The sequence below is a fragment of the Botrytis porri genome (assembly GCF_014898465.1).
Source record: "Botrytis porri strain MUCL 3234 chromosome Unknown BPOR_008, whole genome shotgun sequence".
NCBI classification, from domain to species: domain Eukaryota; kingdom Fungi; phylum Ascomycota; class Leotiomycetes; order Helotiales; family Sclerotiniaceae; genus Botrytis; species Botrytis porri.
In genome coordinates, this window is record NW_024066082.1 from 2,450,802 (window position 1) to 2,476,506 (window position 25,705).

Consider the following 25,705-nt stretch of genomic DNA (forward strand, 5'->3'; position numbering starts at 1 on the left):
GACTATTTCGAGCATGACGATCAGGATCGCATGCAACCCACTCGAACAATCTTCAACAGTTTTGAAGGATTTAAGACAGAGATACGTAGAATCTTCGGGAACTCTAATGAGCTAGAGGTAGCGGAAGATAAGATCTTCAACCTCAAGCAGACAGGATCAGCATTGAAGTATGCTACGGAATTCCGAAGATATGCGGGAACAACCAAGTGGGACGAAACCGCCATCATGAGTCACTATCGTAAAGGACTCAAGCCAGAAGTCAGACTGGAGTTAGAAAGATCTGCCGAGAGTGTAGACTTGAACGACCTAATCCAGGACTCCATCGAGTCAGATGATCGTCTTTACCGATATCGACAAAGTCAAAGATCATACAAACCCCAGGGAAATCAAAAGCAAGGGCGTTACCGCAAGAATGAGGGTAGACCACGTTACAATCCACAGGGATATGGCGACCCTATGGAACTCGACGCTACGCACCACAAGAGCGGGAATGATGATCCGGAAAAGAAACGAAGACGAGAAAATAACTTATGCTTTGAATGTGGAAAAGCAGGGCACCGAGCAGCAGAATGCCGAAGCAAGAGAACAGGGGGCAAGAAGGGTAACTTTAAGAATAAGTTCGGCAAGGGCCAACTTAATGCCACCTTCACGCCACAATTGTGTGCTGTTAGCATGACAGGGCTAGCCACGCCACCACCAGCTTACGAAGAAGAGCTCGAAGAAGAAGAAGAGGTCGAAGGCCTCTCATGGGTAAACAAAGACCCGCAGTTAGGAGAATCATGGTCTATTCGGGAAATTGACCAATGGAACCGTCGTATCTGGAAATTTGGAGATACAGACGAAGGGACTATGAACGAAGACCTCAGCGTAACAGACGCTGAAGAAGGCGAATCGTATGAGGTTCGGTACGTCGATCAGCATCGAATTCTATGGTTTGGAATCACTACAAACACATCATTCGTAGAAAGAATTAGTACCGATCACCTCCAGTGGCCAGACAGGGGAGAGCTATGGGAAGTGTTCTATCACCACACATCTGAAAGAAATGAGAATCAGGTTCTATTTTTATGCAGAAGAGTAGGAGAAGAACACCGGGTCCAGGCTCAGGCCATAATACCACCACCAGTTGTGGGTACGATAATGAAAGTCACTCAAGGGAACTACCGATACACCCTATGGAGGGACTTACTTGATGACAGAGCTAGATCAGGAACAAGCGCTGTCTATCTAGAAGAGGAAGAGCCTCGACGTGTAACATTTGCCGATGAGATCATCCAGAATAGCGAGAATGAGCAAATTACACCACAGCTAAATGCTACAGGACAAGCAGGTCAAATATACTGCAAGGTCAAAATAAACGGACAAATACAGCAAGCCATGATAGATTCAGGGGCTACAGGAAATTTTATTGCACCAGAAGCTGCAAAGTATTTGGGAGTCCCACTCCAGAAGAAACAAAACCCCTACCAATTGCAGTTAGTTGACGGACAGCTAGCAGGATCTGACGGGAACGTTTCACAGGAGACACGACCAGTACGAATGAATATGACCCAACATTCGGAGGTTATACAGCTTGACGTTGTGCCATTGGGCCAACAACAGATCATCTTAGGAATGCCATGGTTGAAGGCACATAATCCCAGAATAGATTGGTCACAAGGAACAGTGACATTTGATCAGTGCAAGGACGGTCATGACGACACGTTCAAGGCGTCCGCGAGACGTAACACGCGCCAAGGAGAGTTGAACGCGAACAACACCGGCGACGTAGGACACCCAGTCCAGGGTCCTCCATTAAGAGCGAAGGCCAGTACACCTCCTCTACAAATGCAGAAGCCGACGGTACGGCAGGAAATCGCAATCGAGGCAAAAAAGAAGCCTACGATACCAGAACAGTACAGAAAATATGAACAGGTTTTTAAGGAACCAGGGATCCACGAGGCTTTACCGGAACACAAGCCGTGGGATCATGAGATAATATTGGAGGAAGGCAAGATGCCTGTGCACACCCCAATTTATTCAATGTCAGCCGATGAGCTAAAGACGCTCAAAGAATATATCGACGACAACTTGGCCAAGGGATGGATCAGAGAATCCACATCCCAAGTGGCAAGTCCAACTATGTGGGTACCCAAGAAGGATGGTACTAAGAGACTAGTTGTGGACTACAGAAAGCTCAACACGCTTACAAAGAAAGATCGATATCCACTTCCATTAGCTACGGAATTAAGAGATCGATTAGGCGGAGCAACAATATTTACCAAGATGGACCTACGAAACGGGTACCACTTGATTAGAATGAAGAAAGGCGAGGAATGGAAAACCGCTTTCAAGACAAGATATGGGCTATACGAGTATCAGGTTATGCCATTCGGGCTAACCAACGCGCCAGCTACTTTCATGAGGTTAATGAATAATGTGCTATCACAATATTTGGATACTTGCTGTATATGCTACTTGGACGACATCCTAGTATATTCAGACAGCGGAGTTCAACACATTAAGGACGTCAACAATGTCCTTGAAAGTTTAGCTAAGGCTGATTTGCTGTGCAAGCCAAGCAAATGCGAATTCCACGTTACAGAAACAGAGTTTTTGGGATTCACCGTATCGAACCAAGGGCTCAAGATGAGCAAGGACAAGGTTAAGGCAGTGCTCGAATGGAAGCAGCCTACCACAGTTAAGGAAGTACAATCTTTTTTAGGATTCGTCAACTTCTATCGAAGATTTATTAAAGGTTATTCAGGGATCACAACACCCTTAACCAATTTAACAAGAAAAGAGCAAGGGAGCTTCGAATGGACCGCCAAGGCGCAGGAGTCATTCGAGACGCTCAAACAAGCAGTGGCCGAGGAGCCAATACTGTTAACATTCGATCCTGAGAAGCCAATCATAGTGGAAACGGATTCCTCAGATTTCGCTATAGGCGCAGTGTTGAGCCAACCAGGTCAAAATGAGAAATAGCAACCAATCGCATTCTACTCTCGAAAACTATCACCAGCCGAGTTGAACTACGAGATATACGACAAGGAGTTACTGGCGATAGTCGATGCATTTAGAGAATGGCGAGTTTATTTAGAAGGATCAAAATACACAGTACAGGTGTATACAGATCACAAGAACTTGGTTTACTTCACCACAACGAAGCAGTTAAACAGACGACAGGTCAGATGGTCGGAGACCATGGCCAATTACAATTTCAAGATTTCATATGTTAAAGGATCAGAAAACGCTAGAGCCGACGCTCTCAGCCGAAAACCAGAATACCAAGAGAATAAGTCGTACGAATCATACGCAATATTCAAGAAAGAAGGCGAATCACTGGTTTACAATGCACCACAGCTTGCAGCTACTCATATATTGGAAGACAACCATCTCAGAAACCAAATCCAATCACATTACGACAAGGATGCTACAGCTACACGCATACGCAAAGCAATAGAACCAGGATTCACAATAGAAAACGAAACCATATACTTTCATGGGAAAGTATACATTCCGAGTCAAATGACTAAGGAATTTGTGACGGAACAACATGGGTTGCCGGCACACGGACATCAAGGAATTGCAAGGACATTTGCAAGAATCCGGGAAATCAGTTACTTCCCACGAATGAGAACGATAGTTGAAGAAGTTGTTGGAAGTTGCGACACCTGCATACGAAACAAGTCATCACGACATGCTCCGTATGGTCAGCTCCAGACCCCAGACATGCCTTCTCAGCCATGGAAGTCCATTACATGGGACTTTGTGGTTAAACTACCACTCTCGAAAGACCCTACTACAGGAATTGAGTACGACGCAATACTCAATGTAGTAGACAGATTGACAAAATTTGCATACATGATACCATTCAAAGAAACATGGACTGCTGAGCAACTAGCATATGTATTCTTTAGGGTCATAGTAAGCATACATGGAGTACCAGATGAGATAATCTCGGACAGAGACAAGCTCTTTACCTCGAAATTCTGGACTACCTTATTAGCACTAATGGGTGTTAAAAGAAAGCTATCAACAGCCTTTCACCCACAAACCGATGGTCAGACAGAGAGGACCAATCAGACAATGGAAGCATATCTTAGATGCTACATAAATTATCGACAGGACAATTGGGTAGAGCTATTACCTATGGCACAATTCGCATATAACACATCGGAAACGGAAACCACAAAGATTACACCAGCACGCGCTAACTTTGGGTTTAATCCTAAAGCATACCAAACACCGATACCACAGGAGGTTAATGCCGAATCAGCAATAATACAAGTCGAACAATTAAAGGATTTACAAGAGCAGCTTGCTCTCGATCTAAGATTCATATCATCCAGAACAGCAGCGTACTACAATACGAAACGTAGTATGGAACCTACGCTTAAAGAGGGGGATAAAGTTTATTTGCTACGACGAAACATTGAAACCAAAAGACCAAGCAATAAACTCGACCACAGGAAACTAGGACCATTCAAGATTGACAAGGTAATAGGAACCGTCAATTATCGGTTGAAACTACCAGACACAATGAATATCCACCCAGTATTCCATATATCTTTACTCGAACCAGCACCACCAGGAGCGCCGATTGCGCCACTCACGGAAATCGAACCAGTTAACCCTAACGCCATATACGATGTCGAAACAATACTAGATTGTAAATACGTCAGAGGCACGGCCAAATACTTAATCAAATGGTTAGATTATCCACATACCGAAAATTCATGGGAACCGAAAGAAGACCTCAGCTGCCCTGAGAAGTTACAGGCGTTCCACCTGAGGTACCCACACCTGCCAACAAAGCCTCGACCTCAGCATCGGACATCACTGGTAAAGAAGAGAAATCAAAAGAGGAAGGGCTAGTAGGGTTCGCCGCTGCCACCGCCGCCGCGTCCGCCTTTTCCTTTTTAACACGTTCATTTTCCAACCTTTCCTCTTCTTCTAGAGCATCGAGCTCATCCAATGTGCGAAGATCACGACGAATCATTTCCCGCTCCCGTTTCCGTAAAAAAGCCTTTTGTTTTCGCAAACGCAGAATTTTAGCCATCGCCTCCTCCTCCTCGGCATCTAGCTTCTCGCGCTGTTGCTCAATGGATTCATAGCCGGAAGGCATCTCGATACCAGGACGACAGCGACCTTTTTTAACGAATACACTCAGAACAACGAGCCGATAATCCAGGATCCACAACACACAAACGTTGAGATTGATTACATAAATCGCAGGGATCGCGCTCTTTACCAGTACGAGCGACACTACGGGATAAATGTAGAGAATCGTGAACAGATAAAGATTTAATAGCAGGCATAATGAAATAAACACAACACTCATTAAAGTCATACAACTAGGTGGGGAAACCACGCTATATACACGCTTGGGACAAGCGCTAGTATAGGAAGGGGATAGTGTTACGACGGATAACAAGAACTACAGGATTAGCATCACGTGACCATAAAAGCCGACAATCGAAATCGACTTTCGACTTTCGACTTTCGAAACTCGACCATCGGCTTTCGACAATCGACTCAAGAGTTAACAGAGCAGGAAGGTCTATATAAGGGAACAGGATTTCATTACAATGTAGAGCTTCGTGCTCAAGAACAATCATTAGTTTCATTACTATAGTTACGAGAATTGCAACCAGTTACAACCTTATTGAATTCCTACTTGAAGTCTAGTCTAAACCACCTCGAGAGATCTCTAGACACTTCCACGTGACCCTAGAGGCAGCTCCCGTAACAATAGGTTCTATGAAGAACAAAGAATCTGCAGGCGTTCTGAGGTTTGGCTTGTTATGAGCCTTATCGTTGTGATAGGCGTATTTAGTAGGTGGGGGAAGCTCAAATACTACCTACCACCACGCCTTTCACTTGACAACCTCCCGATCCACATCTTCAGCACAAATGTTTGGAGTCGGCTTGTACCTTCATTGGGATTGGAATTGCCTTGACTTGGCAAAAGAGTCATCGATGGTTGTCATCATGTACGGAGTACTGAACGTTTGTCATCCTTCCACACTGTGATGGTCCAGACCATTCATTATTGCTTCTCCACCAAATGGTTATCGATGACTCCTCATTAGTATAATAGAGTTCATGTTCCCCTCATTTTCTTCACTTCACTGTTCATATCTACACTTCATTACTTCACCAATTACCGTCAAAGTTATCAAAATGGGAGAATTGCATACAAAAAAGTTTGGGGAAGCTTCCCTGAACGACTCAAAAACATATCAAGCAACGCCTTTTGGCAAAGAAATGGCCAAGCACTTCCTTTTCGAACCAGGCTGGAGGAATTTGAATCATGGTATACTTATCCAATCCCAACCCCCTTCCCCCTTTCCCCGCCCCCAATTCCAATTACCTAGCTCACGAAATTAGGTTCCTTTGGTACTATTCCTCGTGCCATCCGTGAAAAGCAAAGACAGTATCAAGATGATTCGGAAGCTCGTCCAGATGAGTTTATCCGACATACATACCCTCGGATCCTCGATGAGTCACGAGAAGCTTTGGGAAAGCTTCTCAATGTTCCAACTGACACTGTGGTGTTCGTACAAAATGCGACTACTGGAGTCAATACTGCATTAAGAAATTTGGTGTGGAATGAGGATGGAAAAGATGAAATTCTCTACTTTTCTACAATATATGGTGCTTGTGGTTTGACGGTATGTACTACCCAAAAAACCTCAGTGTGATTCTCCATGACTGCTATCGATTGATAGTTCATCATTCAACATTAAGTCTAACTTCTACTCGTGTTATAGATCGAATATGTTTCGGAAGCCAATCGCGGCCTGGTCCAGCCCAGACAGATTACTTTCCAATATCCCATTGAGGATGATGAACTCGTTGGACTATTCGAGAAGGCAATTGAAGCCTCAAAAGCAGAAGGCAAACGTCCTCGAGCTGCTGTATTTGACATAGTAGGATCACTCCCTGGATTGAGAGTTCCTTACGAGAAATACATCGAGATCTGCAAAAGGGAAAGCATGTATTCCATCGTTGACGGAGCCCACGGAATCGGTCACGTTTCACTCGATCTATCAAAGATTGATCCTGATTTCTTCGTCAGCAATTGTCACAAGTGGCTCTTTGTCCCAAGAGGCTGTGCAGTATTTTACGTTCCAAAACGAAACCAGGATCTAATGAGAACAACCTTACCTACATCACATGGCTTCGTTCCTAAAGGACCTAGGCCATTCAATCCGTTACCGCCAAGCGCCAAGAGCGTGTTTGTTAACCAATTCGAATTCGTTGGTACGATTGACAACAGCAGTTATCTCTGCACCACCGAAGCAATCAAATGGCGCAAAGAAGTTTGTGGTGGGGAAAAAGCCATCATGGACTACTGTAGCAATTTATCACGAGAAGGTGGTCAAGCCATCGCAAAAATATTGGGTACAAAGGTTCTGGATAATAGTACCAACACATTGACAGATTGTTGTTTTGTCAATGTATTACTGCCATTGGAAATTGGAACATCAAATATCGCCGCATTCTTCAAGATCAATGAAGATACCAAAATGCAAGCTTACCATTGGATGTTGAAAACGTTGATAGAAGAATACAAAACATTTGTCGCCATAGCATTCGTGGACAATAAATGGTGGGCTAGATTAAGGTATGTGATAATTCATCTGTTCTTTGATTCGTGATTCGTACCTTCACAAAAGCTTTTCCACATCATATGTTTAAAACCTCGTGTTCTGCAACAAACTAACAGTCCACTCTCTTACAGTGGACAAGTATATCTCGAAATGGAAGATTTTGAGTGGGCCGGCCATACACTTAAAGAACTGTGCGCACGAGTTGGGGATGGCGAGTATTTGAAGAAGGGAGAATAAACTTATTTCTTACCATTCTATGCCTTTTCCAGAATTAAAACGTGGGGTTGGATGGTGAAACACCAAAATATTAGTTTGAGCTTTGGTATGATTTTGGCGTGGTCAGACTCTGAAATCGGTCCCTGTATGCTTCGGTCCCGCATTGTCAATTATCTTTTTGGCCCTGTCTTCAATACTTTTCCAGGAACGCAGAAATACTTGTGATGTTGGTCGCCATCGCCATCGCCATCGCTATCACTGTCGATGTCGCTGTCGCTGTCGCCAACTTCGAAATCTTCTGATGGAGATCTCGATACTTAATTGTACCTCACATTGTCGTTCTGAACAAATCCTAACCTTATACTTGGTATCTACGTAATCACCTGTCTCAAATCCATTTCCTTTCACCTCAAGGCACTTTTTTACCCGGTCTCTTCCCCAAATAAAATTTCACAACACCTTACAACGCATCACGATATAACAATATCACAATATCACCAAAGCACCTCAGTCTAAACTTTGCCTTTCACTTCCCTATAGTATCACGCCCCACTCAATGGTTCCAAATAGATCATTGAGCACGAGCATTGCAATTTTTCACCACCTTTTTTTGAGTGCCGTTTGCAGCTCTGACGCTCTTTTTCAGATATGGATCTGCGCAGGGACAATCGTACGCATGGCTAATTAGTGCACATCATTTTGTCGTTTGTAAGGCATTCTGTTCTTCCGCAAGACTTCTTTCTCGGTGGCAGGGAAGCAGAAAGTCCCTGGAAATGATGCACGGATGGAAATGCTGCTAGGAAAAATTTATCTCCAGTGACCATATCAGATATATTTGTGTGCGTTCCTGCATCATTGAGTTTAGAGTTTCTTCCAAAAGTTTTTTCTGACCTGTTTTTACTTTCGTTCCTGTTAACATTACATGCAGTGCTGCTTTGCGGGTTGTAAACTTTGATTTCTGGTAAATCAAATGATCTGCTCTCTAGCCAAATCTTATCTATACCTTCATACATTTATTGCACTTTCGCACTTACAATATCCCCGGGTTATTTACTTGTTTATTGTTTCCTGTTTCCTGTTTACTACTTTACTGTTCACCGAAACAAATTGAATCCATCAAGAGCTCTTTGATTACTTGAATCCTGTCAAACTTGGGATATTGTTTCATCGATCCGAAACCTGGAAACATATTGCCTTTAAGCCTGTCTGTTCGAAACTCAAAATATCAAAGAGTGGGCTTTGACAGTTCCATTTCTCTTTCGACAGAGAGTCCTATATCTACATAAAACTTCTCTTCATCCTTTCAAATACTATAAAAATCCATTCGACCACTCGACCATACGACACTCCGCCACCATCATGTATTCGCAAAACACCTACACCCCTATGCCCGAGAACGCTGAGGATGGCTGGCCCTTGAGATTACGCCGGCTTAGTCGCTCTGTTCTCTCCCGCCCTTCTCAAAAGCCCTCTGGTTCTCGAAAGGCACCTCCTCATCTCCACGATCGACCTATCTTAGTCGGAAACTCGGAGTCAGAGTTGTTAGATATATTATCTTCGACAATCAATACCACACCTGCTCTCAACGCTAGACCCGTGCATCAACATCAACGTCAAAATACTCTGGAAGATCCTAGAAGGTTCAATGTTCTTGATCATAAAGCGCCTCAGAAGTCCGTTTTGTTCAGAGCCAGTATATTTGGAAGTCTCAAAAAGAGAAAGGCTACTCGGCCAAGTACCAGTCCCAATTCAGCCCTCGCGACCAGAGAAACACCCACACAGTGTAGCATCAATCGGGAACGTACGTCTCTGGACATGGTCAATAACCACACTTCCAATCTCTATAATGATTCCAGACCTGCAACACCGAAACCCAAGAGCAAATCTAGGGACAGTTCTCCTGTCCGCGCAGCAAAATCGATGGGAAGAAAATTATCAATGAAATTTTCGAGAAAGGTAAAGAAAGCAGAAAACGAAAAGGCAGAAAACGAGAAAGCAAAAATTATGACTACGGAAAATGATACGGAAAAAAGTATAAGCTATCCAATTGATATCAAAATGGTGATCCCGGATCCTGTAGAGCTTCACCCCGCGGTTGTAGTTGAAACACCTACATCTGAACTTTCGTTTCAAGAAAGGCCTCTACGAAGTAATCTCTCCCGTAAAGATCTTCGACGACCCAACACATCCGCATCAACTTCCACCTCAATTTCAAATTCAGCAGCATCAACTTATGGTATTGCACCTCTATCAATCAAGAAAGCATACTCCACTTCAACTCTTCGAAGTAATCAAAGAATTGCTACGGACCTCCCGGTAATGGAAGCACAGGTACTTCGATCACCACCGCCCAATTACCACGCTTCGATGGATTTTCCTATGAAGTTAGATAAGGTCCCTGAAGTCGATTTAGCTCAACACCCTGCCCTTTCTCGTGTATCAACATCTAGAGCATCTCAATCACAGCCTGAGTTGGAGCGATATACTACCTCTTTTAATAAGTCAGTGTCGAACGAATTTCAATCTGAAGCCGAATTCACCTCCTCTGTTCGGCCACAAACCCGCAACAGTAATGCACCTCGTCCCTCTATGTCGACAACTGTTCGTCCCTCGCTCGATCCTTGTGGTACTTATGAGATAACATCCGAAAACACCCATGATACTGTCGCTCCCCTCCTCATCCGCAAGGGACCTGATGACACGACCCCAAAACGTTTATCTTCGCTCAGGCGCTCGCTCTCAGACTTCAAGTCATCACGCTCTACACCTACTCGTTCCCAAACACAAGGGGTTGATCTTTCTGAACAAATGGGTCTAACCCCAAAGGTAGAACGCTCAAGCAGCACGCGCTCGAAAACTTATTACACGTTAGGGAGTACAGAGGCAGCCGTTCCAGGCGTAAGCAGGAGTGCGACTGTTAAAAACGCGAAACGCAATTCAACGTTGTCAAATCGAAGACAATCACATGCTTCTATTGAAGCTCCTCTTTCTGTTTTGCCTTCTCCTACATCTTCCGAACCCCGAAATTCTATTGCAACTATCAGAACTGTACCCTACGAGATAGAATTTCTACCCATCAAAGCCAGTCCGAGTCGTGTGAAGAACGCTCCTAAACCTGATACATTGCGATCCCAAATCAACGCTCCGGTTCTGATTGAGGAGAAGAAACGTGCCCAAACACCGCGTCGATCTAAGAGACCCGATTACTTGAAGATGTTCGATGTGCCTAATTTGATGATGGATTGTGGGGGTTATGACGAGTATAGTTATTCCGAATATACGTACTCTGAATATGCGCCGTACTCAACGGGAGAGATGATCAAGAGAGTTTCCATGACGGTAACAAAACAGTGCTCTGATTCTGGAATCTCGAGAGATGGAGAATTTGAGAAGTTTATGGAAAATGCGAAGAAGGTGGCTAGGGAAGAGAAACCGAGGGTGATGGGGAGAGATGGGGTTGTGGGGGAGAATATTAGGGGGATGGAGAGGAAGAGAACTGTTTGGGGGAGTTTGAGAAGAAGGGATCGTTATGAACCGAAGGCTGTGAGAGCTTGAATGCAGAGTTATGAGGTATATCATTCGTGCTTGGTCACGATGAGAGATTGAGAGTTGGTGCGGAGCTGTAATGGCAGTAGTTGTGATTCCACAATTTTCCTTTGTTTTTGCTAATATAATATCCTGTTTGTTTACTCGATTCACATTCTGTTATATATCAACACTACTAGTATATTCATACTTTTTATTTGTCATCTTACTATAATCTATAAAGATTTGTTAAAGGTCATAATCGTGTATTGGTGCATTTTCCAATAGTTACGCATGCAATGGTCCGTGTCAATATTAAATCGTGCTGAACCAGAGATGAAATTTCTTCATCTCTTCCTTGATAAAGTTACCAATAGATTCAGTTGCGGTGAAGTTGAATCATCGTGACAGCCAAAAGCATCCTTTCGTGTTGGGTAGAATTGGTGGCTGAGATGTTCCATTTCGAATTTTCCTCGTCATTACACTTCTCATTGAAAGCGAATTGAAAGCGACGGACATTTAGAATGGAATATTCCAAAATCCTAACTTAACTCTAAACTACAGATGGTGATACGCTTTTGAATCTATGGCTGAAATAATAATCGAGAATAGTCTTCCATTCGAAGGGTGGCTGTGGAAAGAAAAGACAGCCACTATTTACAGTTCTGCAAAGAACAAAGAAAAGAGAACCCCTGTTTCAACACCTTCTGTTCCCGCCTCAGGAAATGAACTCACAATCATGATGTTTCTGAACCTGTTCTTCAGAAGATGCATATGTATGCTTTGGATGAACTATTGGGTTCATCTTTTTGAGTAAAGAATTAAGAAACACAGTGAGACCAGATAGAACTCTGAAGAACTTTCACTAAAAGAATGGAAGAAACATCCAAACATTTGAAGTTCTCATATCTATAAAGTAACTCCCAGAACCGCTCAACTATCAAAATCCAGCAACTCAAAGGACATCACAAGTTCACAACACACAGCACACAACTTCTCAACCATGGTCTACGTTAAAATCTCAATCAGCGTTAGCCGGGACATCGAATGCGATTGCACAACCAGATACAACGGACTCAGTCACGAAGCTGTCTTCCAACGCCGCTTCAACCCCGAAACCAACGACTTATACGTCGATAATCCCGCCGACATTCTCGGTGCACTCGGCTGCTGCGGTGCCCTCAAACTTAAATCTCGCAATGCAGAAGGCGAAATGACTATTGACGAAGGATCACACGTAGTTGCCATCGACAGCGCATGCAGTGCCAACGGAAAAGAGCCTGTTCGAGCTGCGTATGGTGTTTATGTGGGTGACAAGACACCTAATTGTGTTTCTAAGCTTCTCGACGAAGATCTCCCACAGACGACTCTAGTCGCCGAACTAGTCGCCGTGCGTGTGGTTTTGAGAATGGCTGAGCAAGTTCTCGATGCGTATATTGCGCGGGGTGCAAATGATGAGAATGATATGGATGCACCGAGAATCTCTAAGATTCTCATTCTTGCTAATTCGGCATATGTCGTCGATGGATTCACGGATTGGATTTTCAAGTGGAAGGGAAATGGATTCAAGACTTCGACTGGGAAGCCGGTGGTTAATGCGGAGATTTTCAGAGAATTGGAGGCTTTGATTGAGAAGTTTCATCAGTTTCATATTCCGGTGTGGTTTTGGCTGGTGAAGAAGGAGTTCAATACGTCGGCGGATGCGTTGGCTAGAACGCCAATTTATGGTGAGCAGAAGGTTCCGGCATTGGTCCCGTTTGTTAGGGATTTTAAGAAGTTTCCGAAGAGGTGTTGAAGGGTGTTTGGGAGAGAGGATTAGTGAGAGAGGGTTAGTGATATTGTCAGAAAATTGTTTTGCTTGGGTCGGATATGATTATTACGGGATATTGTTTGCACCGAGGTAGTTTTTTGTGGTTTATGGTCAGAGAAATTTCGTTGAGTCGGGAAGCAGGTGGTTGATGGGCGTTAATTTTAATTAGACTTTTGGTTTCGTACATTTCATTCATTATCTTTTACTATGAAAACTTTATCTTGAATATAGTTACATTGCAACTTTGACATTACTTATAACATGCCATTGTTAGTGATTCTGAGTAAACTCGAGGAAGCCTGTTGTTTATGACCAATCTTTCGTGACCTGTTGAATTACCCCCCGTACCATTCATTACACCCAACAAGCAAGGAAAGAATGACTATTGTCTACCGATGCTAGCCTATGATTACCATCTTCCCTAGGCTAACATGCAATTTTAGGGGGAACGTACCTCCCATTTTCAGCTGCTTTCCCAAGCAACTCGACTCGTCAGACGAGCTTCACGTGAGGGAAGAAACTTGGGGATTAGCGCAAATGAATCGTCGGGGGCTCGTTATATAAAATTCAGTATGTGTCTACCTTCGTAAATCACTTGGATGTCATGAACGCTTCAGGTGAGTCTTTACTTCCTTAATCTCATTGCGTATTGGTAATGGGAAGGTGGCAATTGCTCGCTGCTAAGCTTTGTTTACAAAAAGTACTTTCGAAATTCATTTCCATTCTCTCAACTAATTGCACTTCTTCAAAAAGATTGCAGCATTATATTCAATTTTGGAAGATTATACGTGCTTTACTTGTGTCTTCAGGATACTTCATTATGACTGACCGATTTCCCATCGTCGATATTTGGAAGTCTTACAAAGAGCTGGAAAAGAGGTTTCTCGGGTGGCTCGTGAAAACAGCATCTGCAACAGAACAAGATCTTGAGTTCCCTGAATCTACGCCTCGACTTAAATACATCAAGAGACTTACAGAGGTTGTCATTAGCGAGAGACATGAGCTACCAAGTAATGTGCGAGACGATCTAGCTCAAGTTATATCTAAGCGCAAGGAGGCAGCGAAATGGTATGGACGTTGCAAACGGGAAGATCAAGGCCACAAGCATTATCTGGATACACTGCAAGGCATATTGCAACTATTCGAGGATCTCTATTCCAAGGACCCAAATGTGGCACTGGATGACGAAACTAATCGGAACCCCCAAATTGATTCAGAGACCACCAATGATGAGGGAGTCACCAATAACCAATTCGGTAACTTGGAGATTGAAAGTACTCACATGTCATCCTCTGATTCGGATAGTAATGGAGAGAGAAATTCAACTGGTGGTAGTGCAAGAAATTTCAGAAGGCCAAAAGCAAAGAAGAAGGGAAGGAATGGTAAAAATCCAAAGAGTGGAAAGATCAGACAGAACGCAATGGAGATACCGACTGAAGAACAAACTACACCATTAGAAGTAGATGCTTCCGATCCCTTCGACGAATACCTGAGAGTTTACTTCTTTCTCAAAGATATGAATGTCATGAGAAATTATGTACTCGAACAGTGGAACGATTACTCGATCGAACTTCTCAGTCTAGCAAACGTCTCGTTTGTAACGAATCAAGCGATGGTACTTGTCAAGTGGGCCGAGGAAGGTTTGCTTTCCAATCTACCAAGTGATGAACAGAGCTATGAAGGCATTGCAAATATCATGTGCCCGGATGTCAACAAGTTGATGGAGAAAATCAAGAAAGCAGGTGCCACTGACTTCAACGAATTGATGCATCTCGAGGATAAAAGTGACAAAAGCCAAGAGCATAATGCTGTGGTTAGAACTGAGGTTAGTGCATCTCAATATTAATTGTATAAAGTGTTTCACATTTGTACACTCGATACTCATGAGAAAACGAGGAACTCATCATCCATTCGAATCAAAATGGTTCAAATCACACAAGTGCTGATGTCTAATTTCCTTTCTTGCTAATAAATTTTGTGTAGGAATATCTATGTTATACCACGTGGTCGGTACTATCTGAATGGCATAGGGAGTTTTCGATGGATCAACACCAAGGAAGTTCTAATCATCGAGCTGTCCCGCCAGAAGATACCAAAAAGGTCACCTTGGAAGATAAGATTAGTTTTAATCGCAACATCTTACACGAATTGCTTTACGAGGTCTGCCACCTCAGGGAAAATAAGATTTCAAACGAAAATAGGAACGACTTTGAAGATGCGTTCACGAAAGGTATTCGGGATTTTCTGACTACCAAAGAAATTCCAATATGGCTAGTCTTCGCGGCACAGATCATTTGCGACATCCGGTTCATTTTGGGGAAGGAAGTAGTGCGCTGCCACGACGAGGTTGTTTTGTTTTCTAGTCGTATTCTACGGCACCTGGAAAGTTGCTTCTGGACAGCTGGTATTCACTATTTGCATGATTGTTATTTGAATCCTTTTGATTTTGTAACGTATCGGCTTTTCAACGATCTGCGGGATTACGATTTGAAAGACTGGATGAGTCCGAGTTTTGACCCTCTTCCCGCTGACTTGGAGCATGAGGAGATGCATCCTACGCCAATCTCAAAGAACAACCATGAGAAATTCTCCTATCTACGCCGGAATCCTGTTCTGTGTGGGACGTGGATCCTTGGACGTACTATACTATATAATGAAGCGGGAGTTTGTAATGCAGCCTTTGAACCTAGTACAATAAGCTGTGTACATCTTTACAACGCACTTCGTCAAGAGTCGCGGAAAGATTCGGATGAATATCCCAAGTGGAAAGATATGGAATTTCTCATCTTGATGCAATCAGTGGATCGATTATTCAGTCAAAGCGATGAGCCTTCCAATTCAAATGACTATGTCAAGAGCTTTGAGAAAAAGATTCTAAAGCGAGGTCCAACAGCATTAGGATTGCAGCATATTTCAATGCTTGCCAAAAAATTTCACAAAAAATCCTGTACGCTGATCAATTGTGATCATCATGGGTACTCGGCTAGGTTTGCAGACTTTATCAACGCAGTATACAACGACAAATTGGATGAGTTACTCCCCAGTTTGAAAAACATCTTCCCAGGGAACCAACTTTCTCCTGGACCTTCAGATGCCCCGCCCAGCAACATCTCGAACTGTATTGAAGATCTAAATAACCGAATGAACATGGACTTCTTAGTCAAGAATTCAAGAATATGGGGTAGAGTAGAATATCTCCGTGTTATGACTAGACTGGTGGAAAAAGAAGCTCTCTTTCTGTACTTCGATTGGCATGGAATTTACGTTACATGCATGCATTTGCTTAAGAGTTTGTATGAGGAGTTCCGATCGGATATCGATAGAGCGGCGTCTGGAATTTCTCTTTTTCCCAAGCCTTCGGAGATGGACAAGGTGGCTCACTTTCTATTGAAACGGTTAGGTAAGAGTGAGAATGATAGAAAAGATACCGTAGAAAAAATGCGAAAGGTTTTCGATAGAAGAATTCGTAAGATGAGCGAGCCAAAGGAAGACGACAGCCAGGTGATCAGGGCCGTGCAAGAGTTGCGAAAGGTTTTCAATGAGAGACTTGATAGGACCCCGAGCGGGCCAGAGGAAGACGAACACCTGGTGGTCAGGGCGGTGAATTTTTTCTTAGCCAAGAGACCTCGATACGAAGCTTCGAGAGTTGAGATGGAGTTGAACCGTTCGTCGCCCTACTAGATGACCGAGGTGATCCAGTGCTTCGGATACGTCTCAACGCGCAGAGTAAGTGTTGGAATTAAGTATTAAAAATTGAAAAGAATTGTACTTGTTATTGATCATGTAGAGATAATTCAAAGATGTTGAACCATGATACGCGTTTGTGATAATTGCAATTGTGAGTGCACGAAGTCATTTGACGATGTCTCTCCACGAATAGTCAGAAACCAAGCAGCCCCCCAAAGCATACACATTCTAAATACCAAAGATAGGTAATCAAACTTTAAAGCCAGGAACCTCAAGAAAGTAGTAAGCAAAATAGAGAACAAATGCGCTTCATTACAAAGCAGCCACATTTCGTGATACTCCTGTGGTTTTATATTATTTTATTTCATTTGACTTGGAATCGCGCTTGCGCATGCTTGCATGTTGCCAAGCTTTGAGTCAGCTTGGTGCGTGTAACATCGATTCTTGTGTGGATTCCTGAGGGATCTGTAGGGCTTACTTGGGGGTTGTTGAGTGTAGTGTGATTTTGGTGGAAGGGGGGTTGATATTGGAAGCGAGATTGTGAATTGAAGAAATGAGGAAATGAGAGATACGAAGAAAGTGAAAGTTTAGGGTAGTGTGGTGTTGTGCGGTGTTGTGTAGGGGGAGATAGGTTGGGATGGGATGGATTGGGCGAGTATGAGAATTGAGAAATGATAATTTCTGAGAGGGGGAGGGAATGAGAATGGAAATCAGAATGAGGATGTGAGGGGAAGGGAGATTGGCGATGTTAGGATTTGAAAGGTGTGGTTGAACGCCTTGATCTTGGGTTGGTCAGATGCTTGGTTCTGTTCTTCTAGATTGGAGAGGTTGTAGATTGATGTGCAAGTGAGAGTTGGTATTCTTTGGATTTTTCGTGCGAGGGGCCAAGTTCTGTAGGAATTCCATGGTTGATGAGCTAAATGTGGCGCTCGTACTGTGAAACAAGCTTTCATTTCGAGTAATTGTTGATGTGGGAGATGGGGTCGAGAGGAGTTGAGAGTCATTTAGGGAACTCGAGAGGAGGAGTAAGTGTCTTGAAGTTCAAGCTGGGAGCCGACGAGATGGGAGGCGAGATGGAATTAGTGACTATTTGTTCAGGAGTTGAAGAGGTAATGGTGTTGATTGAGAATGAGGTTTGGCGTGGTGGGGTGGTTGCGAAAAAAGTATAAGTAGATCGCAATATCAATGTCGAAGAATGAAATGTACACAGCACTCCAGTCCTTTATTCCATTACATTCCACCCTCTTTCCAGTTCCTATCGCTTGCACGGTCATTGACATCTTCTTTCATTCGCTTCAAATTCCAGATACCACGTTCATTCCACCTCTCGCTATACTTGCACAGTCTTCAAGATGCATTACCAGTAAATCTTCCGTCTAGCACTTGTCAATCACAGATTACAACTAACATCCCTTCACAGAAACTTTCTCATCGCCACGCTCGCCATTGCAGCCCCTGTTTCCCTTGCCCTTCCTCTCGCCGACCCTGAGCCCGCAAAAGGTACTCCGGCCACAACTAAGTTACCCGAAAACCAAAATGTCTACGCTAAGCCGACTTGACTTTCAATTCCTATCATTGACCCTACCAAACTTTCCATCTTTCCTACTCCTGCTCCTACGCAGAAGCCAGAAACTGTTACCACGAAAGGTGAGCAACAGGATGGACAGGATTATGCTACTAAGACAGTGAAGGAGGGGGAGGGCGGACCGGCGCAGAAGTAGTCAAGTTTATACTACGTATGCTCCTAAAAATCCAGAGGCCTAGGGGAAGGGGAAGAGCCAGAGGGATGTTGAAGAACTAGAGAATAGAGATGTGGCAGATTTGGATTGGGATTGGGATATAAAGGGGAAAATGACAGATATGAATGTTGAATTGGAGGAGAGAGCTGAAGGTGGAAAGCCCACTGGAGGTTTTACTGGAAACCCTGATCCGGCACCTGCACCTAACGCAGCCGCAAAGCCAACACAGCATTTTACTGGGAAACCGGATACTGAGCCGGCTCAGACAGCTACAGCCAAACCAACTCAGCACTTTACTGGTAAACCTGACGGACCCGAACAAACAGCAATAGCTAAACCCACTGAAAACTTCAGCGGCAAACCCGATGGACCAGATCCAACTGCCACTGGAAAACCAACTCAACACTGTACCGAAAAGCCAGATACACCACCTACCAAAACAATCAAAACTATTGAACCTGTTAAGACCTCTATCGCTTTTACTGATAAACCAGAAAGTGTTCCAAGAACCTTCACATCCATGTACAATATTGGCGGTCAGGCGACCTCACGTTCCGTTCTTGTCAATACTTATGGACCGGCTAGTAGCAGTGTTATCGTGGCTCCTGTGCCAATTGGTACTGGAAAGCCTGCTGGAGGAAGAGGATTTTAGGTCTTGCCGTCTGAAGAAAGTAGGTGTTGTTGAATTATATGAGAGAGAAGGAGTGAGTTGTTTAGATGAGTGTGTGGAGAAGGGGGCGAAGAGAGGAGTCCGCGGGTGCTGGAGAAGATTTTTCTTTATCTCTGTACTGATTTTGCTTTGAATTTGAATGACTGATTTAAGGGTATAATTTTGGGTATTGTTTGATTCGGATGTGTAGAAATAAATATTGACTATGATAGATATTAAATATGAAAAAGATGCTGGGACGAAGCGCTTGTAAATAGGGGACAATACGTGATGAGCATTGATGGACTTGGAAAGGATATATATACAAAAGTAACAAACTTGACTCGTTATCATACATCGCCTCCATGTATCTAAATTAGATGTTTTCATCTAGAGCTGAAAGATAAGGGAAGATCTTGCAACTCTCGAAACTTCGAGATTGTTCCTGTGTAGAGCAATGCATTATAACCTATCTTGTGACTAGTCGAGTAGTGATATCGAGACTGGTATGTGTATTTCCAGTAGAACAGATAGCCGAGTTGCATAGGTATCGAAGAAACTGTACTTCATCTCTAATCAGGATACAACCTGAGCATACTCGGAGCTCCAACCAAACATAGTGGTACATAAGAGAAATGTTGTATCACGCCGGTGCCCGCGATATAGGAAACGACGCCACCAGTACTCATCGATGGCACATATTATGAGATGGCATGATATTATGAAATCCTTCGAAGAATGGCCAATCAAGGATGGAATAAATATAGCAGCTTTCTTGGTCAATCCATCGTTTTTGTGAGACGATATTCGTTATCAATCACCCAGGCCTACCTATACCTATATATATGGAAAATTCAAACACCGAGGCCATCCAAAGCGTTGAGATATGACGCTAAGAAATATTTGCTGACTAATCTCAAACCCCCACATTTCCCGTGGGTTTGGTGTCTCTTTGAAATTGAAATTCGGATTCCAACATCAAAACCTCAATTCTCCTCTAATCATAATTGACAGCATGGCTGTACAAAACGGATCTGGATGTGTCAGCAGTGACCCAAATGCTAACTCAGCATTGGGAGACATAGAAAAATGGATCAAGAATAGAGATTCCAGCAAGAACAACAGCTTAGTCGCCGCTGTGGTGGGATGTGGTGAGTCAGAAAATTCACGTAATGAGGAAAATCACTTACAAAATTCAGGAAACATGGGTAGTTCTATTCTTACTGGCATTCTTGCTGCCAATTCATTGCCAGATGCAAGGGATAATACCCCAGTTTCACATATCATTGCTTGTACCAAGTCAGAAGCTTCAGCTTCCAGAGTATACTCGGCATCAAAAGAATCCAAGGCTGCAGATAGACTCGCCGTCTTTTATGATAACAACTTAAAAGCATTTCAACTAGCCGATGTTATTATCCTGGCGTGTAAGCCATATATGGCCGAGGAAGTTCTCGGAGCTCCTGGTGTTGGCGATGCTCTAGCAAATAAACTTGTCATCTCAGTTTTGGCAGGATCAACAACTGAGCAGTTGAAGGAATTTGCGTTCAAAGGTAGCTCGGACACAAAAGGGTGTGCATTCGTCAGAAGCATGCCAAATCTTGGCGCACAAATCAAGGAATCATCAACGGTTATCTCAACTGGATCGGAAACCATTTCTCCAAAATACGATGAGGCTATGAAATGGATCTTTCAAAGTATTGGCCAATACACATATGTACCCGACAATGTATTCCAAGTTGCAGGTGTTCTTGCCGGTTGCACTCCAGCATGGTTCCTTACTGCCTTTGATGGAATCCTCGACGGTGCTGTTTCTGAAGGAATGAGACGAGATACCGCGACTGAAATTTTGGCTGGCTCTATGCTCGCAGCCGCAAAGTTAATACAGAATGGTGAACATCCTGCTGTTCTCAGAGAGAAGGTTTCATCTCCCAAGGGTACCACAATTCAAGGTCTGAAAACTATTGAGAAAGGGGGTGTTCGATCAACATACTGTGATGCAACAATTGATTCGGTTCAACACGGATTGAACATGGGCAAGAAATAAATCCTTTCTTGTCTTTGTTGAAAATTGCTTTGAAGCTTGGTGATCTGACACGATATTTTCCTCGAGATAGGACGCTTGAGCACTCACGCCATTTACTTCTCGCTCTACTTTTCACTGGACAGAGATATAAATCTGATAGATGGAGGTCGGGCTTCAATAGAATAGAATACTGTCTGAATAAACTAGATTTCTATCGAAGTTCTTACCAACTCAGGTATATAGTTCCTCGGGTATTTTCTTTTGATCAATGACACTAAATTTCTAGGGGCTCAACAGATGACTGGTCAAAAGGCTCAAAGTATACACTCTAAGACTCCGACTGAAACCAAAAAAGTTCCTATTTGGGTGTTCGTTCTGGCTGCTAATAGCTGTTCTGGATATCTTTCTAGAGTTTCTTTACAATAGTCTGGCATGATGAAGTCGAATGATAATAATCGGCATACAAAAGTGCCTTGACAGAAGGTTCGCCAGCACGTTTCTTGTACCAACTACCCTGGCTGTTTCAAGAATCAGACGTCTACTTCGTAGACATACCCCCCTCGGTACTCCTTATCACGGAAACCGAGAAGCCAAACGATCGTCGAGTCGATCTGTACTTTATCATCCAGTTACCACTCCAATCCAGATTCCTATTTTGGATTTATGCACATGAATGTCACAATAAACTAAATGATAAGGACCCACCCTCCCGATAAGGCAATACTCTGATATCGATGTGCGGGGTCGAGATGCCATTACGAGGTGGATGCATGCCATTATACCAATATACACCCGATGATACACGAACCAACTGTTGTGTAGAGTGATCGGGTTGATAAGTGAGAGTCTCCGGATATATCACAGGGTTTATACTATGTAGGACCCAGGTAATGTTTACTTGGAGACTCTTGATCTCTTGGTCTTTCCTTTCATCTCGAGTGTGCTATCTATCTTCATTGAAATGTTGTTACGACGATCTTCTAGATTTCTTTCACTTGCACCAAAGAGATATCATATACCATCTCTCAGATACTGTTCTTCTATCACCTCAACTATTTCTACTCAAAATGGGTTTCCACATACACCCACCCCCACCCCTCCTCACACCAGTATCTCTCCAACCTCAGAGCTTCCACCCCTCTCCATAATGCCCCTTCCTCTCCTCCTGAAATCCTACCTCATAACCTCAATTCTTGCTTCCCCAAGAATCATCAAGTTCTTTCTTCCTCTCCTCAACAAACTCGCAAATTCCAGCTCCACAATCTTAAATCCCGATAGAAATCCAGTGTTACATATGATCGTTCGGAAATTTATATACGATCATTTTATCGCTGGGGAAAATGCTACTCAAGTGAGAGCTCGGGTGAAAGAAATGAAAGGATTGGGATTCAGCGGAGTAATATTGGGATATGCGAGGGAAGTCAACGTTTCTGGTGGAGAAGTGGGCGGAGATGTATCAGTGGTGAGCAAAGACGTAGGGGAGAGAGCCATTAGGGAATGGAGAGATGGACTCATGAGTACGCTGTCTTTACTACAACCTGGAGATTTTCTATCACTCAAGTAGGTTCATTTTTCTTCTCTTAAATATCAATATCAACATCAACATTTCCCATTTCAAAAACCCAATCCACTAAACCTCCCATCCCCAGATTCTCCGGCGCAGGCCCCCTCGTTCTCCACGCCCTCCAAAACTCCCTCTCCCCACCACCCCTTCTCCTTCAATCCATGCATCTACTCCTCCGCACCGCGGCCTCTCAATCCGCGCGTATCTGGCTCGATGCAGAACAACAGGACTTACAACACACAATCGAGTCATGGACTATCGGTCTCATGCGCATCTACAATACCGGATCCCAAGCATTACTCTACACAACCATGCAAGCGTATTTGAAATCCACACCTTCCAATATCTTGAGATGTTTACAACTCGCACAGAAAGAGCATTGGGTACTGGGCATAAAATTAGTCAGGGGTGCATATATTGCTACCGAGAAACGAGAGTTGATATGGGGAAGTATTGAGGAGACGCATGAGGCGTATAATGGGATTGCTGCCGGTTTGTTAAGTTTATCGTATCCTGGGATGGCTGTTGAGAAAGACACTGTATTTGGAGAGAAAGCAGGGGGAAAAGAAAAAGAAAATGCATATCCACGAGCAGAATTATTCCTCGCCACGCACAACGAAGAGAGTATCAGAAAAGCCTATACACTTCAAAGCTCGCGAATCCTATCCGGAAAACCCACAATCGAACTAGCGTTTGGACAGCTACAAGGGATGGCCGATGAGATTAGTTGCAGCTTACTACAACTCCGTCGAAAAGAATCCCAGGGATCGAACCTTGCATCACTAGTTTCCAGAAGTCTTGTGAACACAGAGGAGAAATCCAGATTAGCGCAGGCGTTAAAACCAAAAGCATATAAATGCATGGTGTGGGGTTCCACGCAACAGTGTCTACAATTTCTTTTGAGGAGGGTAAAAGAAAATGGAGATGCGCTGGGAAGGACGGGGTATTGGGTTGAAGGATTCAAGAGGGAGATATGGAGGAGGATGAAGAGTTCTTCTGGGATGAAGAGGAGGAGTGTTTTGAAGAGTGCTAATGAGGGGATGAGTCAGAAGAGGGTTCTATAGAGAAGGTGTGGTTCTGTAAAGGGGGATCAGGGAGAATGGAGTTGTTTTTTATGTATGGAGAAGTCTAGAGTTGGAGTTTATGATTTTCTAGAATGGAGAGGAGTTGAGCTTACTTAGGGAATATGTTATATGTTATGAAAATCCAGATTTTGAAAAGCTCTACATACGACAGAGTGACCATCACAATCTAATTAGTTATGCCAGAAGTCACGTTATGATTCGTGCACCCCAAACCTGAACATAACTGGCAAGCAGTCTGATTGAAATATAAAAGGACGGGGTCCTGAATATAACTGACGAAAGATTGGCTCGATTGAGTTATGATCTTAATAAGCCACTTCAACATGTCAGTGGTTGGGAAGTTAGAGGGGGATTCTGAACGAGGTTTAAATCAAAAGGGGAAGAAAAATATGGGAAGATGTAATGGGATCGATGAGGCTAAACTTTTGAATAGTTAAATGTAGAGATTATCAGATAATACTAGATATTGGAATGTTAGTATTGTTTGTATAGAGCAAGGTGGAAAGATCTTTCTAAAAACAAACAATCCTCGACCAGACCTTACAAATATTTATCTACCTCCGTTTTATTTCTTGAGAGTCAATTCTAATGATATACCAGCAAGGCCCATTCCCAAAAACTTCAAAACCGAAGTTACATTCTCGCGAGTCGTTCGAGGTATATTCTAATAATGAATCTTTCTCGTTTCTAATTCCAGTCTGCGATCCCACTCTATCATTTCGCAACGAATCTCCAATGCATCCCTAATCATCATCCCCAATCACACTCCTCCCCTGCACCCCCCCATAATTCCCCCTCCTCTCCCCCCTCTTCCTCCAATCCAAATCCCCAAAACTCCTCTCGACAACCGCATCTCTACCTACCAAAAACGTCCCCGGAACAGATACCTCCATTCGCATCTCCATTGCTCTTCTGAAAATCACATCCCAACTCTCGAAACACTTCTCTCATTTCCTTATGATGTGGGAAGAAGATCTCGAGTTTCCGCGCGAGGATATTTCTACATCGGATAAGACTTCGAATTGTAAATTGTAAGGAGTGTTTTTCAATACTGCTGAGTGAGTGGTCGGGGAGGGAGGGAGAGACGAGGAGATTTATGGAGTGGGATGTGGAGAAGGGGAGGTGGGTTTGGAGCGTGTGAAGAGCGAGATTGTAGAAGGGACACTGGGAGCCGCAGTGGAAGGTCATGGGGAGGGCGGGGATAGAAATGGGGGTGCCGAGGGCGTTCGGGAGGGTGATGGAAGGGAAGAGGTGCCCGGGTTGCAGGGCGAGGGAGGGAGATAAGACTTGTTGGAAATGGGTGTTGGTGTGGTCGATGGGGTTTTTTAGGTGGGAGGGTGCGGTGGCTTCAAATTGAGTGGTTATGGCGGCTGGTTGGGAGGCGAGAGACATGGTTGGGGATTTGGATGTATGTTCATTAGTATGGTGTGGTGTGGTTGGCGCGTTTGCTTTTGTGCTGCTGCGATTCTTTGACAAAATGATGTTGGAGAACTGGAAGTATTGATGATAAATATAAAGAAACTTATCTCTATATTTTCATCTCTCCAATGAGGATATCATACATCTTTATAACCCCTCGGAGCCACATCGATACTCATTATTTCGCGTAGATAGATGAGCTCTAAATCTTTGATTCTCGTCGAGGATTGAAGAAGTCCTTACCGAATTGGTCGTTTATCCAATAAAAGTCACGCGTATACGAATCTGTTGAAGTTGGTCGGAAGAGAAGTTGACAGATCTTCCATTATTAGTTTCGAGGCGTGTAGAGCTAGGGTGGCTATTCTAATCAACTATGATTCCAAATGCCGG

At 43.6% G+C, this 25,705-nt stretch overlaps 7 protein-coding genes across 7 annotated transcripts; all 7 read left to right on the forward strand.

Moving 5' to 3' along the window:
- Positions 1–6,165: 6,165 nt before the first annotated feature.
- Positions 6,166–7,835, forward strand: EAF01_006810 (uncharacterized protein; the record flags this gene model as incomplete). Its single annotated transcript, XM_038915064.1, has 4 exons — positions 6,166–6,298; positions 6,373–6,656; positions 6,756–7,612; positions 7,730–7,835. 4 exons carry the CDS (start codon positions 6,166–6,168, stop codon positions 7,833–7,835), a joined length of 1,380 nt encoding a protein of 459 aa, XP_038770019.1.
- Positions 7,836–9,173: 1,338 nt separating this feature from the next.
- EAF01_006811 (uncharacterized protein) lies at positions 9,174–11,369 on the forward strand (the record flags this gene model as incomplete). Its single annotated transcript, XM_038915065.1, has 1 exon — positions 9,174–11,369. One exon carries the CDS (start codon positions 9,174–9,176, stop codon positions 11,367–11,369), a length of 2,196 nt encoding a protein of 731 aa, XP_038770020.1.
- A 973-nt stretch (positions 11,370–12,342) lies between these two features.
- Positions 12,343–13,134, forward strand: EAF01_006812 (uncharacterized protein; the record flags this gene model as incomplete). Its single annotated transcript, XM_038915066.1, has 1 exon — positions 12,343–13,134. One exon carries the CDS (start codon positions 12,343–12,345, stop codon positions 13,132–13,134), a length of 792 nt encoding a protein of 263 aa, XP_038770021.1.
- An 835-nt stretch (positions 13,135–13,969) lies between these two features.
- Positions 13,970–16,830, forward strand: EAF01_006813 (uncharacterized protein; the record flags this gene model as incomplete). Its single annotated transcript, XM_038915067.1, has 2 exons — positions 13,970–14,974; positions 15,133–16,830. The coding sequence occupies 2 exons, from the start codon at positions 13,970–13,972 to the stop codon at positions 16,828–16,830; spliced, it is 2,703 nt and encodes a 900-aa protein (XP_038770022.1).
- A 1,358-nt stretch (positions 16,831–18,188) lies between these two features.
- Positions 18,189–19,227, forward strand: EAF01_006814 (uncharacterized protein; the record flags this gene model as incomplete). The annotated part of the gene is made up of 4 exons (XM_038915068.1): positions 18,189–18,199; positions 18,257–18,374; positions 18,459–18,521; positions 18,601–19,227. The coding sequence occupies 4 exons, from the start codon at positions 18,189–18,191 to the stop codon at positions 19,225–19,227; spliced, it is 819 nt and encodes a 272-aa protein (XP_038770023.1).
- Positions 19,228–20,239: 1,012 nt separating this feature from the next.
- EAF01_006815 (uncharacterized protein) lies at positions 20,240–21,268 on the forward strand (the record flags this gene model as incomplete). Its single annotated transcript, XM_038915069.1, has 2 exons — positions 20,240–20,375; positions 20,424–21,268. 2 exons carry the CDS (start codon positions 20,240–20,242, stop codon positions 21,266–21,268), a joined length of 981 nt encoding a protein of 326 aa, XP_038770024.1.
- A 940-nt stretch (positions 21,269–22,208) lies between these two features.
- Positions 22,209–24,114, forward strand: EAF01_006816 (uncharacterized protein; the record flags this gene model as incomplete). The annotated part of the gene is made up of 2 exons (XM_038915070.1): positions 22,209–22,807; positions 22,897–24,114. The coding sequence occupies 2 exons, from the start codon at positions 22,209–22,211 to the stop codon at positions 23,873–23,875; spliced, it is 1,578 nt and encodes a 525-aa protein (XP_038770025.1). The 3' UTR covers positions 23,876–24,114.
- Positions 24,115–25,705: the final 1,591 nt, after the last annotated feature.